The following is a 20628-nucleotide window of genomic DNA, read 5'->3' as shown; positions in this document are numbered from 1 at the left end:
AAGGTATCTGACACATCTATCAAATTGCCATTTTTCTCGATCAACCCTAGACTGTTCTTCTGGGCCTCATTCACAAATATAGATCATTTGTTTTCTTGTTCTAATGTAACATGCATGCAACTTTCAGCAGCAGGCAAAGGATTATGAATCAGAAGCACCTCCTGGTGAAGGGTTGGAGGGGGAAAATTGAGGGCCTGATCTGCTCCCAGACAAAGATCAACTCAGTTTACCAACATCCAAGAATCAAATAATTTACACATGTAGTTAAGCAGTATATTGTACAATATGTTTCTACTAACCCATTATAATGGCATTGTACAAAACCATACTTGCATAATTACCAGATTATCTGAAATGTGACTTTAAAATTTAATGCTTTAATACCTAAACTTAAACACATACCTGTGCAAAGATTTTCACAAGTCTAGTATTGTGTGAAGGCCTGATCTGAAGATACTCTCTCCACCACTGTTTGGCATACATGAGGTACAAACGCTCCTTTTCTGCAGTCTTTTGACGTTCTAAGGTTAGCTGCAAATTTAAACAGTTAAAAGCATGAAACAAAGTATGGGCACAAATTTTTACAGAGCACAGGTACTATGCCACACATTGACAAGTGATGGATGACACCATTGCCACTTCTCATATGGCAGGTTTGAAATCTGATCCTATGGTCATGAGTGTTTTTATTGTGGCAATTTTCTTTTTCTTGAACAAAATGTTAGTGATTTATGCCAGAGGGGAAGATCAGCATCATTCACACTTCCCTGACAAATGATTATGTTACACGCGTAAAGCCAGAATAAATGTGCTGGCAGGCAACTTAACTACAAAGTAAGGGGTTGTGGGAAGGAATCCAATGTCAAGGAAACCCTACTGTGAACACAGGACGCAGCGCACTAGATTGGAAGAAGTGCAAGTGAATCACTGCTTCAGCTGGAAGGACTGTTTGGATCCCATGATGATGGGAAGGGAAGAGCTGACAGGGCAGTTGTTGTTGCTGTTCCTGTGGTTGCATGGGAAGTGCTCCAGGAGCAGGAGAGTTTAGTGGGGATGGAAGCACAGTCCCCTATCTACTTGAGAGAAACAAAACACCGACTGGGTGATCACTTTGTGAAACACCTGCACTCAGCCCATGGGGGTGGGGGAAACTTGGGTTTTCTGTTGCCTGCCACCTTAATTCTCCGTCCACTCCGACCTCGTTGTTTGTGGCCTCCTGCATTGTTATAATGCTTGAAGGAAAGCACTTCATCTTCCGTCCAGGCACATTGCAGCCTTCTGAACTCAATATTTAATTCTACAGCTTCAGGTAAGGCTTTCTCTGCCTGCATCAGAACTAATCAGTTCTGCTGTAAATCATCCAAGTGTGACACTGCCTCAGTTTTTCTCTCTCCATTAGCACAACCAGGTCTGCTGAACACACCTTTCAGTCCTGCGTTTCACAACTTCCTACATTCCTTTGTTTATATTCTCATTCCCTATGTCCCCCATTGACTCATCAACAGGATGATCTCTACAACTTATCTCCATGACATCCCTAGCCTCACCCTGTCATAGATATTCCCCTTCTTCTATCCGCCCCCACCTTCACTGCAACTTAAAAATATCCTGTTTCTCTCTTTCACAGTTCGGACAAAGGGTATCCAACCTGGATCCTTACCTCTTTTTCTTTCTACAGATGACTCTTGACCTGCTGAGGGCTTGCACCATTTTCTGTGGTTATTTATGGTAGAAATTAGATGTTGCTTGTCATTCTTAAGAAACCTCAATGTTAGGAGATACTTGCCCCAAAATTGAGCCATTTATTTTTTCACATCTAAATCATTTTCAAGTTAGCAAACTTGTAAGATCACCTTAATGAATTTAGAACATAGAACAGTATAGCACTATACAGGCCCTTCGGCCCACAATGGTGTGCCGACCTTTAAACCTCGCCTAGGACTTATCTAACCCCTTCCTCTCACATATCCCTCTATTTTAAATTCCTCCATATGCTTATCTAGTAATCTCTTTAATTTGATCAATATACCTGCCTCCACCACCACCCCAGGCAGCGCATTCCATGCCCCAACCACACTCTGGGTAAAAAACCTTCCTCTGATATCTCCCTTGAACTTCCCACCCATTACTTTAAAGCCATGCCCTCTTGTAATTTAACATGAGTATTTATGAGGGAGGAAGTTCTGAAAAGTTTTGAGATTTTCACTTACTTAATTGGAAAGAGACTTATTTAATTAATGCCATATAATGAATGTGGGATAATGTGGCATGAAAAAAAAACATAAGATCAATTAAGGTAGTATTTCTGCCATCTCTTGTTGTTTTGAAGATTGGGCTATAATTGGTATGATGAAGGTTCACAAACCATGTTTTAAGTACAGAATTCTGGGATTTTTATCCAGCAATCATGAACCAACAGCAACATATATTTAGGTTGGGGTAACACATGACCTGGACGTTAAACTAGATGAAAATGATATTATCACGCTGCCCTTTTTATAACCGGTGTCGAGGATCATATTTTTGAGAAATGTTGCAATGAAGTTGGGGATTTGTGTAGTTTGTACAGCAGCCACGTTCCTCTGGTGGTGGAGGGAAATGGATGTTCAATTAATGGACAAAATTGGTGCCACAAGACTTCCACTCAAGGTGACAACTTGGTTAGCCCAGCTAAGAGTGTCAAGTTGCCAGTGCTTAAAAAGGAAAAGACTTTCTATCACACTTGTCATGACTTCAGGATTACTTCAGATTTGGAGCCAATTAAGTACCTTTAAATTGTAATCAGTGTTCTAATACAGTAAACAGGTCAGCCAATTCTGCAGAACAAGATCCCACAAATGTTACGGATTAGGTTGCTATTTGGTGAATGTCCCTTTAAGACAGTAGACTTTGTGTGTGTGTGTGTGTGTGTGTGTGTGTGTGGGGGGGGCTTCATTACAACAACAGCAAGATAACAACTTGCTGATGTTTATTGTTCAGTCAGAAAAGAGAGAGAGGGAGAGAGACACACTGACTGCTGGTCTCTATATTGATGGATGAAAAACAATAACTGTGTCTGTCACTACAATCCACGTATGGATTGTGGAGTCCACTTTGTCGTTAACCTATAGAGGGAAACAGGTATTTCTGTGGATGGCCACGTCTCGAATGCCTTTCAGGGTGGCAGATACTTCAGAACTAAGCAGTGGAGATCATCAGTGATTGAGGTGTCGTATGGGTTCCATTGTGGAACATTTGGATTTCATAACTTCTCTCTATTCTCTCTCTACATTTTCTCTTCAGTCAACGGTGGTTTTGCAAAAGCCTTTGCTCACGTTTCACCTTATGACTTGCTGAACTGAACTTTGAGAACTATTCCTGGACTTGGAGTTTGGGAATTTGCCACACATACACTTCGAGTTTAGTTTTGGGGTTAATGTTCAATATCTAACATTTTTACTTTTCTTATTATCTTAAGTAGTTATTAATAAAATAGTTTCTAACACTTATACATGACTCGGTGTGTTTCTTTTGTTGCTGGTACGTAACACAAACAACAAGCTGATAAAATTTGGATAATCTCTTTTTGGTGATGTAGACAAAGGATAAGTATTAGCAAAGATGTTGGGGATACTTCTCCTGATCTTCCAATATAATGTTACTTGGTCTCCTCCAACCACCTGACTGGGCAGGTGGGAGGCCTCAGTTTAAGTCCTCATCCAAAAGGTTCATTTCTCCAAGTCTCAGTAGAGGTGGTGGTCCAGGGAAGTGTGAAGTGGTGAGAAGCAGAATCTCTCATTGGACAAACTATGCTTGCATTGGACAAACTGGAAGTGGCGGAGGCTGAGGGAAGTCCTGATAGACAAGAGGCATAGATAGATAGACAGTTGGTATCTCTCCCCTCTACCACCACCCTCCTCCTGGGTCAAAATGTTTAATACTAGAGGGCGGGTATTTAAGGTGAGAGGGAGAAAAGTGCGGGGCAAGTTTTTTTTATATACACAGAGTGGTGGGTGCCTGGTATGCGCTGACAGGGCTGGTGGTGGAGGCAGATACAATACAGGCATTTAAGAGGCTCTTAGATGGGCACATGAATATGCAGAGAATGGAGGAATATGGACCACGTGCAAGCAGAAGGGATTAGGTGGCAATAGCTTCATTAGTTCGGCACAACATCATGGGCCCCTGTTCCTGTGCTATACTATCCTATGTTCTCTCTCATTCTCTAGTTAATGAGCAGGCTGAGATATTCCAAACCAAGAGGAAAAACTCACATACCCTAGGATATAATTAACAACTATATTACTCATTATCTTGATCAGTGCCAGCTATACCATCTGCATTCTCAGCATTTCGCAGTATTGGCAGTGAAGTAGGACAAAAGATGGTGGACAGGCTATATAACCAGTAAGGTGCACAAAGATCCAGGTCACTTCCTATTAATTCAGAATCATTAATTGGCCTCTAATATTGGAACATCTTATTGATTTGTTCTACAAGGAGTAACTCACTGGAAAACTGCCTTCTGTTCATTTATTTAATTTTTGAAAAATGCATCAGTTTACAATCAGCTCAGTTCACTAGAAAGCCATTGGCTCCATCTGCTGGAAAATCAAGAGAACACAATGTGAAAGGTGCAAAATTAAAATTTTTATGCATCAGGAAATATATTGGCAAATGCCCCAGGCTGTGGTATCATTTAACAGTTGGTTGTTATCTTCCAACTATATGAAATGATGAATATTCAAATATCGAACTTTGGTCAGACCACAGCATGCACCACATTTTGTTCATGATTAGACAACCTAATTCTGGACAGACACTAACTGGCTGATCTCAGGTGCCCTTGTTGGCATCCGCTGGGGAGCTGTTGAAGCCATTGATTGTTGTGATAGCGCAACCCTATATACAGCCAACACTGTTCTCAGCTACAGTTTCCCACTTACTATTATCAATACTGAAGGCATTCATATCCTTCTTATATCATCCTTACTTGGTCATAGAGCTCACATCTTTCATCCTGCTTTGCTGCCAGTAGACTTAGAATGCAGACCCTATATGTAGCACTTACCAAGAAAATGGGTAATAGAGTTGCCATTCACATCTTATTCAGGGGATGATGGTTGCTTTGTTATGGGAGTGATTGATTATGCTGAATCCAAGAGAATAATTACTGGAAATTTTTAGCAGGTAAAATGGAACTGTCTAAGTCAATACATTTAACCAGAACCAGGATTTGCAAATGTTCATATTTGTGCAAAACCAGAAATTATCTGGAAAATTAGAAGTTTGTTTGGAATGAAAAGCAGTCAAGATTGTTTTATACAAAGCTGATATCCTCCCTCAGATTTTCTACCAGCAAAACAATTTCTCCAAAATGATGAAACAAGCAGCAGTACAATACCTGCCTTTTCCCAACATTTCACTTTCACAATGACTGGTAAATAATCATCATGAATAATCAATAGTAGGGTTTAGCAGATTTGTTTAGGTTCAATGCAAATGCCACTTCTGCAAGTGATCTTTTATCTAAAGGCTTGTTCTCTCCCAATTTGTTGCAAAATCAGGAAATTATACCAGAGATAGATTGTAACAGATACAGTACCTGAGTGTCAACTATATCCTGGCTGAGTGGCTGTGTCAGGTGGGGATATATTTCAAGTTTTAGATTTAAAACTCCAACTGGAACTTTAGACTCTGTACCTGAAAGAATTTGAGTAAACGTTTCATGACAAGTGCATTCAAAGCTATGGTCTTCATACTAATGAAACTTTGGATTCAGAATGTAACAGACACGAAAAAATGACAGTTATGAATTGTCAAACATCTATAAATAATAATAGGTTAAGATGTGGAGAATATGCACTCTTCAGAAAAATGAGACGGGGTAGTAGGGGCAAAACGCAAACTAGGTTTGACATCTGTGATGTAGCAGTAAAAAAAAATTGGTTATTTTCACTTCACAGTGTATCCAGGAAAGGCATTTTTCCCCCCATGTGTAAATTTGAAATCAAGATAATGCTGATTCATCCTTTTTCTGCATTATTTTTATGAAGATACATTATATTCAAAACAATACTTTCATCACCAGTAAAATGTGTTTCCACATTGGAGATGAAATAAAAATCCAGAGGTAACACCTCTCCCTAGTTACATTCTATGATGCACAAAATCAGAATACAAGGGATCATCGATTCACAAGGCAAATGCAGCCATTCAACCTGCCAAGCCTTTACTAACTTCTTGAAACACCTATCCAATTATTTCCAGAACCCTCTGTTTATACTGTAAAAGGAGTAAGTCTATGATGTAATTATTATCAAGTCATCCAAAGCCACATTTACGCTAAATTTACTGATATTTGTTCCAATTTATTACTGCCTGTGGCAATTCTGTTGACACTAAATCAATACACAAATTCTAGAACTGTCACACATTTAAATACAAGATCACAATGCAAAAACCTGAACTCTGCATTGTTGAAAGTTTTAGTGTGGGCCCCAATGTTGTTCAGAATTAGAATGTCAGTAATGGAGTACAAGTTGCGAGGAGGATGCAGAGAGGCTTCAAGGCCAATGGGCGAGGACACAACCAATGAAACATGAAGTGAAAAAATGAGGTTACCCTCCTCGGTAGAAAACACAAAAGAGCAGAGGATACACCTGTGGTGATAGTTTCATATGTTATAATTCTAACAGAGGCCTTGGCTCAGTAGTAACATATTTGTATGGATGAGGTAGTAATGGGAGAGTTCAAGCCTCTCTCTAGTATATGACCACATTAACTATCTTGACACTACAGTAGATGACTGAGGAAGTGCTGCATTGTGTCAAAGTGGCAGATTAAAGTTTCACCTGCATTTAGTCTCTGAAGTGAACACATAAGATTCAATTGTCATTAGGGAAACAAAGGACTGCAGATGCTGGAATCTAAATGAAAAACACTATGATGCCGGAGGAACTCAGCAGGCCAGGCAGCATCCGTGGAGAAAAGCAGGCGGTCAACATTTTGGGTCAGGACCCTTCTTCAGGACTGAAGATAGGAAAAGGGGAAGCCCAATATATAGGAGGGAAAAGCAGAGCAGTGATAGGTGGACAAAAGAGGGGAGGCGGGTGGGCACAGGGAGGTAATAGGTAGATGCAGGTAAGAGCCTGCCTATCACTATCTCTTACCTGTATCTACCCATCACCTCCCTGTGCCCACCCCACCTCCACTCTTTTGTCCACCTATCACTGCTCTGCTTTTCCCTCCTATATATTGGGCTTCCCCTTTTCCTATCTTCAGTCCGAAGGGTTCTGACCCGAAACGTTGACCGTCTGCTTTTCTCCACAGATGCTGCCTGGCCTGCTGAGTTCCTCCAGCATCATCGTGTTTTTCATTCAATTGTCATTGTCTAAATTCCAACCGGAGGGCTCTCCAGGCCAATATTTATTCTTCAGCCAAGACTCACTGCAAAAATTAACTGGTTATCTTTTGTGGGACAATGTGTGTAAATTAGTTGACATCTGTCAAAACAAAAGTGAACAGCAACCACACTTCAAAAGTAATTTATTGCCTACAAAGCTGGTTTGAGCTGTTCAGAAGATATAGAAAGTGCTGCTGGAATTCATTTCCTCCCTTAACGGCTCGATGGTGGTAGGTTCATAGAATTACATATGATTTGGAAGTTCATACAATTCAAAATTTTCCACGGGAACATTACATAGATATTCATGGCACAAAATTCTAAAGAAAATAAAACAGAATATTGGAACTTTTTTTAAAATTAGTATCATACCAGCTATTTTGTCAACCATGTTGGAATATTTGTCAGGATGCAGTGCAAAAATAAATGGTTTTGAAAAATTAAAACCTCCTAAAAATGATAAGCCATATTCTAGCAGTTAAGCATTTATACAGATGACCAACATGTTGCAATTTATGCCGGATATCCTTTCTGTTCAATTAATTAAGTACCTACTTGGTAAACTCAGGTGCTGTTAGGTTCCATTTTAACCCACGCTTATACAGAACCAATAAGCAAGTGCATTGGCAGTTCAGAAGCTGGACTAAAGAGCCAGACAGGTTTTGCTTCCAACGGCAATGCTCATTTAGACATTGACCAAAGCCAATCAGTAAATAAAAATATTTAATCAAGGTAAAAAGAATCTTACCTACACCCAATAACTCCACAGACATGTTCATTTTTCCATCCGGTGAACTCAGCAGAGACCGCCATTCCAAGTAGTGCGATGCAATCAGTGTTATTTCACTGGAAGTATCTGTCTTTATAAGAACCATGTGCACAGGATCACAGATTGATAATAAAGTTGTTGCATCAGCCATCTTACTGCCATCACCTGGATGTGATCCAATAGCAAAATAAAAAGTCTGATCACTCGAACTACAGGCTACATTTTCACATAACGTAGGAGGCCATTTGGCCCATCAAGTCCATGCCAGTTCTCAAAGCAATCCCATCTTTCCCCACTTATTTCCCAGTAACCCATTTTCTCTCACATGCCCAAATCGTCTACTAGCCACCAACATTAGGGGTAATTTACAATAATTAAACTACCAAGCAGCATGCCTTTGGGATTTGAGAAGAAACTGGAACACCCAGGGAAACCCATGCAGGAACAGGGAGAACGTGTGAACTCCACACAGACAGTATCAGAGGTCAGTATTGAACCAAGGTTGCTGGAGCTGAGGCAATAGCACTACCTGCAATTACAGTCTGTGAAATGTACCCAGAATCTTCTGTCTGCATAATTCAGTATCACCGGGCCATAACACTAAACATTGAAGCCAGTGAAGGAAGCCCATTATTCTTTTAGAATGTACCCAGTGAATCAATTTTTTCTTAATCTATATATAAACAAACCTTCAGCATGACTCACCCATACTGTCTTTATGAACTTCCAGCAGAAATCCATCATGCAAATCAGGCTCACAGGCACATGGCACAGGCTTGGAACGGAAGCGCTGATTTCGGAAATGCAAGTAAAGTGTAAATGTAGAGCACACTTGTCCTGGTAAAGGTTGTGGTTCCTGTAAATGCTCCAGGAATGCTTTGCCACCCAAAACCTGAAGGTACAGGTTTCTTCTGGTAGGATCAATGCTTGCTGCAATATGAATGGCAAAACATAAATGTCGTTCTTCTACTTAAAAAAAAATTGCATTTAAATGACACCATTTACAAGTTCAAAATGACTCAAAGGACTTTACGCCAATAACCTACCTTCAAAGTGAATTGTCATAGTATTGTTTTGTTGAACAAAGCACTACAGTCAATTTGTACATTGCCTGCTCCCAAAAATAGCAATGAGATAAAATCAAGATAATTTACTTTCTTCAACCCAAAATGTCAACTCTGTTTCTCTTTCCATAGATGCTGCTTGACCTGCTGAGTGTTTCCAGAATTTCTTGTTTTATTTTTAATGTTTTTTTAAAGATAACCGTTGAGCAAATATCTGGGACTACTTTCCCTATTCTTTTTGTCCACTTTAGACTGAATCTTTGTCTGCTGTCTCATTATAAAGATGCCATTTCAGACAATGCAGCACATCCATAGCAATGCACAAGAGAGCTAGTGTGGGTTTTGTGTTCAGACCTCTGGAATAGGACTTGAACTCGCACCAGAGTTTGCAAGAACAAATTTATTGAACGTACAGTTTGTGAACTTATTCTCTTAGGTACACATAAAATGCAGCTCAAGGAAATTAAGTAGAAGAAAGAAAATAAATAGTTTCCAAAACAAAGTGGGTGCCTTAATCTGACTAATAAAATTATTTGACCTGTTTTTTTTAATTATGCTGCACTAATAGCATTTATTGGCTATATTTACTCATGATAAAAACTCTACTATGACATAGTTAGGAAAGCTGCTGCCTCACAGTTGCAGCAAGCTGGGTTCCATCCTGACTTTGGGCACCACCTGTGTGAAATTTGCAGGTTCTTTATGAACATGTGGGTTTCCTCTGGGTGCTCCAGTTTCCTCCCTTATGCCAAGTGCAGATTAGTGGGTTAACTGTCACTATAGAGACCAACAGAGTTGAAATAAATGGGTCCTTTTCAGATTGGAAGGAGGTAACTAGTAAGAGTACCACAAGGATCAGTTCTTGGCCTGCAATTGTTCACTATTTACTTTAAAGACCAGGAGGAAGGAATAGTATACAACATTTCCAAATTTGCCAATAATATGAAGATAGGTGCAAGAGCCTGTTGTGATAAGGATACTGTGACTGTGCAACAGGATATAGATAGATTGAGTTGGTGGGCAAAAGACTGCGAAATGGAGCTTAATGTGGGGAAATTTGAGGTTATGCAGTTCTGCAGGGAAAAAAAATCAAAAGGCAGGTTATCATCTACATGGAGAGAGACTGCAAGTGAGTGAAGTTCAGAGGGATCTAGGTGTTCTAGGTGCAGGAATCACAAAAAGTTAGCAGACAGGTCCAACAAGTTAAGAAACAAAATTTTGGCCTTCATTGCAAAGGGGTTGGAATTTAAAGATAGAGTGGTTTTGTTGCAATTATACAGGATATTAGTGAGGCTTCACCTGTAATACTGCGTAGAATTTATCTGAAAAAGGTATAGTAACATTGGAGGCAGTACGAAAGAGAATCACCAGAATAATTCCTGGAATGAGAGGGTTGTCTTACCAAGAGAGACTAAATAGTTTAGGACTGTATTCTGTGGGGTTTAGAGGAATGAGGGGGTGACCTTATTCAAACATATAGCAGATGATACGAAAATAAGTATGTGGTTGACAGTAAAGATGGTTATCAGGATTTAGAGGGATCTTGATCAGTGGGGTAGGTGGGTAGAGGAATGGCAAGTGGAGTTTAATTTGGTTAAGTGCGAGGTGTTGCATTTTGGGGAGACAAATCAGGGTAGGACATTCACAGTCAACGGCAGAGCCCTGGGGAGTGTCATAGAACAGAGGGACCTAGGAGTACAAGTACATGGTTCACTGAAAGTGGCATTGCATGTAGACAGGGTGGTGAAGGCAGCTTTTAGCACGCTGGCCTTCATCAGTCAGGGCACTGAGTATAGAATTTGGGATGTTATGTTGCAGTTGTACAAGACATTGGTGAGGCTGCATTTAGAATATTGTGTTCAGTTTTGGTCAACCTGCCATAGGAAAGATGCCATTAAACTATTAAACTGGAAAGAGTGCAGAGGAGATTTAAGAGGATGTTGCCGGGACTTGAGGGACTGAGTTACGGAGAGAGGTTGAGCAGCTTGTGACTTTTATTTTAAACTGGAGCATATGAGAATGAGGGGTGATCTTATGGAGGTGTATAAAATTATGAGGGGCATGGATAGGGTCAATGCGCACAGTCTTTTTCCCAGGGTTGGAGAATCAAGAATTAGTGGGCATAGGTTTAAGGTGAGAGGGGAGAGATTTAGTAGGAACCTGAGGGGCAACGTCGTTTTTAAAATGCAAAGGATGGTCAGTATATGAAATGAGCTGCCAGAAGAAGTGACATCAACAACATTTAAAAGGTACTTTGACAGGTATATAGATAAGAAAGTATTGGAGGGATATGGGCCAAATGGGACTGGCATAGATGGGAATCTTGGTCAGCAGGGGTCAGTTGGGTTGAACAGCCCGTTTCTGTGCTGTATAACTCTATAAGATACGAAGATGGCTTGACAGGGTAGAGAGTAGCAGAGTCTCAAACAAGAGGACATAACCTACAAGATAAGGGGTTGGTCATTTAAAACTGAGGTACACAGAAACTTCTTTTCACAGAGGGTGGTGAATCTCTGGAACTCTGCCACAGCAGGTGTTGAAAGCTGGATCATTAGAAGTATTTAAAATAGAGTGGATAAATATTTGCTATATCAAGAAATAGAGGGTTATGGAGAAATGTCAGAGAAATTGAGGCCAGCGTAGATCAGCCATGAGTATATTAAATTGTGAGGCAGGCTTGAATGCCTTCTCCTGCTCCTATTTTCCTGTGTTCTATAATTGCCCCTGTAGGTGAATGGTAGAATTTGGGAGAGTGGATAGGAATGTGGGGAGAATAAAATGGGATTATTTATGATTGGTTCAAATGGGTTGGGAAGTAGTTAGTGAACCGAAGGGCCCGTTTCTGAAATGTGCAACTATTATTCCTTAAACATAAAAACATTCTAGGTTTTGTTCAGTGTCAATTATTATGAATAAGTATAATCAATAATAGTTAATTAGAGAAAAATAGTGTATTCAATATTATATCTGGATTCTTGTCAGAACTACATTCACTATATTTAATCAGTAAAGCTTATTACTTCACACAATTTTTGAGTGATTGGGATAGACACAGATCCTGTAACCCAATAACAGCAGGTTTTCTGGCAAGAGTTCACTTGCTTCCTACTCTCTCCACTGCACAGAGGGTAAGGGACCAGCAAGATGAAACCGCACTGTGGATAATAGTGATTATTGCTGCAGAACTTATTTTCCTTCACCCACCCAAAGGAATAGAGGGCGTATTGGATAAGTAAGGTGTAAATCACTGTGCACTCATTATTTATTTCCATTAGTTTCTCAATTGAGATCAATGTTCCTTTTGTTGGTTAAACTAAGCAATGTTTAAAAAAAGATTGAGGTTTTGTAAGGACGTGGGATTCAAGTTCACTTAATATTAAAGAGAGCACCTTATGCTGATAAGGTCACAAGAAAATTAACAGAGTTTAGACTTTATTTCAAGAGGCACAGAACATAAAAGCTGAGAATTAATCCAAAACGTTATTGTCCCCAAATAGTTTGCTCTAAGTAGCATTACACTCAGGCTTAGGAGGAGTTTGGTGCAGAATACTGTTTAAGGAAATGCAAAGATTTAAATTTGAACAACTTTTCATTATATTGTAATAGATTTATTTGAAACTATGAAAGAGGATAGACTATTTCCAATATTTGACAGGACAAGGATGATGATAATGATCCATGGATACAATATTCTTCAGGCAGACGGTCCGTGAAATTTTTGGCTACATGACACAAAACATAATGAACAAATTCCACACCAGCTTTCAAAAGGCACCTGGACGTGTGCTTGAAAGTATAAATTTGAAGGGTACAGATTAGGACAGCTGGGTTGTGATACTAAACCAAACTGCTTTTTTAAAGTCCAAGGATAGACATCATGGCCCAAATATCCTTTTTAATTCTCTATTGAAACTGTAGTCAAAATAAATGTGATCCCACGAACAACTTTTATTTGAAGGTAATGAAATGCTAATGAAAAGTGCTCACATTAAAACAGCAAATAAATTGTTAGTGTGCTCAAATTAATGAAGTGCCAGAAACACTCACTTTTCTTTAATTCAGCAGGCTCTTTGTCTACAAAATGTGTGGCTGGTTTTGAACTGGTTGTAGCTTCTTTGTCCCGAACTTCCTGGAAATTAAAAATAATTGTAATTCAATTAATTTCACATAAAGGAAATACCTCTGACCATATTAGAAGATAGGATTAGAGGATTTCAAGCTTTTAATTTGCACTTAGACTTCCCTGTATGAAACACAAAGATGGCACAAACATTGCAGATTAATGTGAATGTAATGCAAATACACAATATGAAAAGAATGATAGAAAATAAATTAACAAAAACAAAAGATGTCTAAGGCTTGATAAATTGACTGTTCCAAGTTCATAGGATTTTGTTCAAAGGCAGATGGTGTAGACACAAATTACTAAAAATAGATGTGCTATTCCCATTAACTTTTAGAATTAAATTCATTCACTGAATTGTTCCTTTCAAATAAAGAACCTCACATTGTTAAAAAAAATACAAGGCTCCTATAAAATAAAATATCACAGTATCTGTGTCAATGTGATATTCTCATATCACAACATCAAAGCCCATTTTTTTCATAATATCCTGCATAACTCCTCAGAGAACTGAAGCAAGCTTAGAGCATCAGAAATAGAAGTAGGTGATTTGGTCTCTCAAACTTGGTCTGCCACTCAATATTATAGCTGATCTTTTACTATGGCGCCACTTTCCTGCAATTTCCTTCATCTGCAAAAATCAATAAGGCATGAATATACCCAGTGTCTGAGCCCCTACATCACTCCTGTAGAAAATTCCACAAGTTCACTACCTGCAGAAGAAATTCTTTCTCATCTTTGCCCTGAATGGCCAGCCCCCAACTTGAGAAGTAATTCCATGATTCTGGACACCCCAGTCAGGAGAAATATCATCCTTGCATCTACTCTGTCAAGTCTTATATGAATTTTGTACGTGTCAATGAGAATGCTCATTCTTTTAAATCCCAATCTGTTTATTCTCTCCTCATAGGAAAAAATCTCCAACCCAGAAATCAATCTGGTAAACTTCATGGGCAAGAGATCTGATCAGTACACAATATTTCAGATGTGTCTCATTAGAGCCTTTTATAATTTCAGTGAGACATTTTCACTCTTGCGTTCAAATCCTCTTGTAATAGAAGCCAACAGACGGTTTTCCTTCCTAATTGCTTGCTGTAACTACATCGACTTTGTGATTTGTTTACAAGGACACCGAGGACCCTCTGAACACCAACACCTTGCAATCTTAGAAAATATGATGTTTTTGTACTTTCTCTACAAAAGCGGAAGACCTCATCTTTTTCTACATTAGATTCTATCCACCAAGATGTCATCCATTCACTTTGCTTCTCTAAATCTAATTGAAGCCTCCCTGTATCCTCCTCACAAATCACAGATACCCAGCTTAGTACCAAGAAAAAAACTTGGATATTACACTTGGTCCCCTCATCTAAATCCATTATATAGGTGTGAAAAGCTTGATTTCAGCAGTGATCTTTGCATCACCCAACACAAAAAATGACCCATTTACTCCTACTTTCTTTTCTGTTCAACCAACTACATTATACCAAATCCTCTACGCTCAAATTTTACTTATTAACCTCCTGTGTGTCACCCAATCAAAGACCTTCCGAAAGTCCAAATGAACCATATCCATTGGTTTCCCCTTATTTATTCCACTACTTACAACATCAAAAATTACAACAGATGTGTCAAACATGATTTCCCTTTCAAAATACTATGATGATCCTATTTGTATTTCCCTAAGTGGGAGGCTACTGCAGAAATTACAGGGGCCCTAGCAAAGATATTTAAAACGTCCTTAGTCAAAGGTGAGGTGCCGGAGGACTGGAGGATGTTGTTCCACTGTTTAAGAAAAGCTCTAAGAATAAACCGGGAAATTATAGGCCAGTGAGCCTGACGTCAGTCGTGAGTAAATCATTGTAAGGTATTCTGAAGGACTGATTAGGGATAGTCAACATGGCTTTATGTGTGGCAGGTCATGTCTAACCAATCCTATAGAGTTTTTCGAGGAGGTTACCAGGAAGGTTGATGAAAGGAAGGGAGTGGACGTTGTCTGCCTGGAATTTAGCAAGGCCTTCAACAAAGTCCCGCATGGGAGGCTGGTCCAGAAGGTTAAGTCACTTGGCATTCAGGATGAAGTAGTCAATTGGATTCAACGTTGGCTTAGTGGGAGAAGCCAGAGAGTGGTAGTAGATGGTTGTCTCACTGACTGGAGGCCTGTGAGTAGTGGTGTGCCGCAGGGATTGGTGCTGGGTCCGTTGTTGTTTATCATCTATATTAATGAATTAGATGATAATGTGGTAAACTGGATCAGCAAATTTGCAGATGACACCAAAATTGGGGGCGTAGTGGACAGCAAGGAAGGCTATCAAAGCTTGCAAAATAATCTGGATGAGCTAGGAAAATGGGCTGAAAAACAGCAGATGGAATTTAATGCAGACAAGTTGAGGTGTTGCACTTTGGGAGGACAAACCAGGGTAAGGCTTACACAGTGAATGGTAGGGCACTGAGGTGTGCGGTAGAACAAAGGGACCTGGGAATATAGCTCCATAATTCCTTGAAAGTAGCATCACAGGTAGATAGGGTTATAAAAAGAGCTTTTGATACATTGACCTTCATTAATCAGGGCATTAAGTACAGGAGTTGGGATGTTATGTTGAAGTTGTGTAAGACATTGGTGAGGCCAAATTTGAAGTACTGTGTACAGTTCTGGTCACAATTCAGTGCATAGAAAATTTACGTGGATGTTGCCAGGACTCAAGGACCTGAGTCACAGGGATAGGTTGAATAGGTTAGTACTTTATTCCCTGGAGCGCAGGAGAATGAGGGGAGATGTTATAGAGGTGTACAAAATTATGAGGGGTAGTATAGATAGGGTGAATGCATGCAGGCTTTTTCCCCTCAGGTTGGGTGAGACTGGAACTAGAGGTCATAGGTTCAGGGTGAAAGGTGAAATATTTAAGGGGAATCTGAGGGGGAACTACTTCACTCAGAGCGTGGTGCGAGTGTGGAATGAGCTGCCAGCAATATTTTTACATTTTAATTTTTGATCCTGTGAAATATGCCATTCATTGCAGTAAAATACTTACGGTTAAAAAGCTTAGTTCCTTCACGACATCATCTATAATTCCCCGGCGTTGTAAAGCTTTTATAAGATCAGCCTCAGACAAACATTGTGAACTCTTGCCTAGTTCTTCTCGGACTGACTCTGATAAGATGTCCCTGATTTTTCCATGGATGTTCATCTGGTCAAAAGATATTCAGCAAGCTATTAACACAGGAAAATTTCAAATTTGATTCACAGGTTTAAAACTAACTTTAAAATGAACAAGGAGTGCCTTATCTTTCAAAGTTTATTCAAAAATTATTTATCGCAGTCCTCTGGAAAAAATAACTCCTTCGGTATGCAACTTGGGAGAGGTAAAAGAACTCATCTTGCCTATCATAATAAAAACAGAACGTGTTGGAAATAATCAGCAACTCAGATGGATCTGTGGGGAGAAAGAGTTATGTTTTAGGTCAATGATTTTTCATCAGAGCATTCTGATGAAAGTCATTGACCTGAACTATTAACTGTTTTTCTCTCTCCACAGATACTGCCTGACTTTCTAGAATTTTCTTTTTCTATTCAGACTTGCAGCATTTGCAGTTTTTTTTCCGCTTTTTGCTCCTGAATCTGTGGCATGTGCAAGAACAGATACTAAAAAATAATAGTTTAAAATCTTAAAATACATCAGATTTAAAATTTAGATATTTTCAAAAGTCCCTCAGACCGTACAAGAGATTTAAAGCAGATACATGTTCTGTTTAGTTTTAATATTTAAAGCTGATCTCAACTAACATGATGTTGAAGCTCTACATGGAAGCCATGTCGAAGCCAGAAAAAAAGCATTCAACTCCAAAACATGCATTAGAAAGGCAAGTGTTAATGCATCCCTCCATGCATTAATATATATTTATATTTACAAATGTCAGAGAGAAAAACATAAAATATTTCTAGTGTGTAAATTATTCCAGGCCTGAAAAACATAACTAGCACATTGTAGTTAAGAGAACAACTTCGTTGCAGTGAGTTTTAATCCCAAGGTTACTGCTGTGTGAAGTTATTTGGTAGCTACTTCACTCTCTGCACAAAGGTCATATTCTTTCACACCCCTTAAACAGCACCCCTAGATCAGTAAGGTTCAGATAGTTCTCCAGCACATTCCACTGGACGAGAAAACCTACAAAGGAAATTCACAATAGAATGCAGAAGGTATTAAATTTACTGAGAAAATGTTATTTTTGGACCATATTGACAGTACCGCACCAATGTTACACATTGACAAACCTGCGTCTACTGATACTGTACACTACGGCAATACAGTGACAGATCTCTGCCCACCAGTACTGTGCTCTAGTTAAAATGGAAGCATATTCCATGCTGTGAAGAAAAGCAAGACAGGAAAAATTAAGGCTCTGCGCATTATTTTCCAATCTTGTTCGTTACAGGCATGGTCAGAGAACTAGAAGATGGATAACATGGTAATATTGTATTGGTCACATCTTACAAACTTGATTGAGTTGTTTTTTTGAGGGTAGGGCAGTGGATGTTGTCTGCATGGATTTTAGTATGGTATTTGAAAAGGTCTGTCGTGGTAGACTGATCCAGATGATTAAGATGCATGGGATCCATAGTGAATCGATAGCCTGGATTCAGAATTGGCTTGCCCATAGAGATAAAGAGTAGCGTGGAAGGATGTCATTCTGGCCAGAGGTCTGTGACCAGTGGTGTTCCATAGGGATCAGTGCTGGGGTTTCTGTACATAAAAATATAAATGACTTGGATGAAAATATATATGGGTGTGTAAGTAAGTTTGCAGATGAGGTTGGTGGAAGTGTGCACAGTGCAGACGGTAGTCACGGATACAGTAGATCAGTTACAGATATGGGTGTAGAAATGGCAGATGGAGTTTAATTCAAGCAAGTATGACAGGTTGCACTTTGGGAGGTCAAATGCAAGGGGAAAGTATATAGTTAATGGCAGGACCCCTAACAGAATTGATATACAGAGGGATTTTGGGGACCAAGTCCATAGCTCCCTGAAAGTTGCCACGCAAGTAGATAAGGTGGTAAAGGAGTATGGCATGCTTGCCTTTATTGGTCAGGGCATTGAGTAAGGAAGTCATGTTGCAGCTATATAAAACTTTGGTTAGGCTACACTTGGAGTACTGTGTGCAATTCTGGGCACCCCATTACAGGAAGCATGTGGAGGCTTTGAAAAGGATGCAGAAAAGGTTTACCAGGATGCTGCCTGGATTAGAGGGCATGAGCCAAGGAGAGGTTGGACAAACTTGGGTTGTTTTCTCTGGAATGTTGGAGGTCAAGAGGAAACTTGATAGGTTTATAAAATTATGAGAGGCATAGACAGTCAGGCTTTTTCCCCAGAGTAGAAATGTCAAGTACTAGAGGACATGCATTTAAGGTGAAAGGGGGAAGTTTAAAGGAGATGTGCGGGGCAAGTTTCCACCCCCCCCCCCCCTTGTACACAAGAGTGTGGTAGGTGCCTGGAATGGACTGCCAGGGCTAGCAGTGGAAGCAGATGTGATAGTGGTGTTTAAGAGGCAGTTAGACAGGCACATGAATATGCAGGGAATGGAGGGATATGGATCATGTACAGGCAGAAGAGATTGCATTTAATTCAGCATTGTGTTCAGTCAGACATTGTGGGCTGAAGGGCCTGTTCCCGTTCTCTACTGATCTATGTTCTAAAAAAAAAATCAGAAAAGAGACAGAATGTTTAATTACAGGCCAGTCATTCAGATACCAGTACAGGTGCTCCACGGGTTATGAACACCCTGTTCATAGGAATGAGTGTTTGAGAGACCAGCAGGATGGATGGGAATGGGTCCAAGGCATCTTCTGCTAGCTGGGAACAGCACTCAATCACCGAGTCAGTGAGGCCAGCTGGTGGCCACTCTTCCCAAACTTGCTTGCTCTCCCATCACAGCTGGTTCTGTGATCCTCTCCCACACACTGTTTTTGTTCAGTTCAGACTTTTGAACATTTCATTTTACAAACAGTTCTCAGCAACAGAACCCAGTCGTAACCTGGGGACTGCCTTTATTGGATAAATTGCTGGAAAAAAAAAGAAAAGTTAGATGCAACTTTACAGTGTGCTGGCAAGGCTGTATCTGGTGTACTGTGTACAGCGTTCATCACATATTGGATATAGCATAGAGAAAATTCATGAGGTTAGTTCCTGGGATTAAAGGGGTTGATGTATGGAACAAGTTGGAGCACATGGTGCCTATAGTCAATGGAGTATAGAAGAATGATAAAATGGATTGCCAAGGAGATATTGCCCACTTAAGACAGATGCAGAGAAATGCCTGCTCTTGAGGGTTGTGAATATTTAGCATTCTCTACCCCAGAGAGCTATGGACAAAGAGCATTCAAATATATTCAAAATGAAGACTGACAGGCATTTAAACCGAAAGGGAGTCAAGAGGTATGGGGAGGGAGTGGGATGGTGGTGTTGAGGGCAATTTGGAGCAAACATCTCAACGGTTTCTGGAGCAGGCCCGAGGGCCCGAATAGTCCACTCCTATTCCATTTCTTACCAGAAATGTACAAACCAAATTGAATCAAAACTGCCTGCTGTTCTTTTCACATTACGATGAGTTTGTGCTTAGAGAGGGTACAGAAGAGCTGTAGGGATGTCACCAGGGATGGCAAAGTTTACTTACGAGGAGAAGCTGCCTTATCTTTTGCTTTCTTTGTAAAGGTGAGGTGAATAACGCAATGACAACTCTTGACAAGCTAGACCCACTTCCTTTGGGTAACCAGAGAAATGATTTGAAGATCAGAGGGAAAAGACATCCCATCTGGGAGGGAAGGAACCTGAAGCCGACTGCCCAATGTCTTTACCTCTCGCTGTCTTGGTGAAGCAGCCAGCATAACCAAAGACCCCACCCACCCAAGTCATTCTCTCTTCTCTCTTCTTCCATCAGGTAGAAGATACAGGAGCCTGAGGGCACGTACCACCAGACTTAAGGACAGCTTTTACCCCACAGTGATACGACTATTGAACAGTTCCCTTATACAATGAGATGGACTGTGACCTCACGATCTACCTTGTTGTGACCTTGCACCTTATTGCACTGCACTTTCTCTGTAGCTGTGACACTTTACTCTGTACTGTTATTGTTTTGACCTGTACTACATCAATGCACTCTGTACTAACTCAATGTAACTGCACTGTGTAATGAATTGACCTGTACCATCGGTATGTAAGACAAGTTTTCACTGTACCTCGGTACAAGTGACAATAATAAACCAATACCTTGGGTAACCAGAGGAAGGA

The 20628-nt window shown here is 40.0% G+C and overlaps 1 protein-coding gene across 3 annotated transcripts in view; it reads right to left on the bottom strand.

Annotated features, from left to right (window-relative positions):
- Positions 1-20628, bottom strand: part of cep76 (centrosomal protein 76) — a 37694-nt gene that overhangs the window by 16671 nt on the left and 395 nt on the right. For 2 of the 3 annotated variants that reach the window (XM_052023282.1, XM_052023283.1), the window contains exons 2-7: positions 16373-16528; positions 13265-13346; positions 8859-9083; positions 8133-8318; positions 5585-5682; positions 403-531 (exon numbers count right to left, since the gene is read on the bottom strand). In XM_052023282.1, the coding sequence (XP_051879242.1) occupies positions 403-531; positions 5585-5682; positions 8133-8318; positions 8859-9083; positions 13265-13346; positions 16373-16528 (876 nt within the window). Of the gene's footprint in view, positions 1-402; positions 532-5584; positions 5683-8132; positions 8319-8858; positions 9084-13264; positions 13347-16372; positions 16529-19070; positions 19401-20628 lie in introns of all 3 variants that reach the window. The other variant, XM_052023284.1, reaches the window with a different exon arrangement.

Source organism: Pristis pectinata, chromosome 9 (genome assembly GCF_009764475.1).
Source record: "Pristis pectinata isolate sPriPec2 chromosome 9, sPriPec2.1.pri, whole genome shotgun sequence".
Taxonomy (NCBI): Eukaryota; Metazoa; Chordata; class Chondrichthyes; order Rhinopristiformes; family Pristidae; genus Pristis; species Pristis pectinata.
The sequence above is the reverse complement of the archived record's forward strand: the minus strand, read 5'-3'. Positions and strand labels throughout refer to the sequence as shown.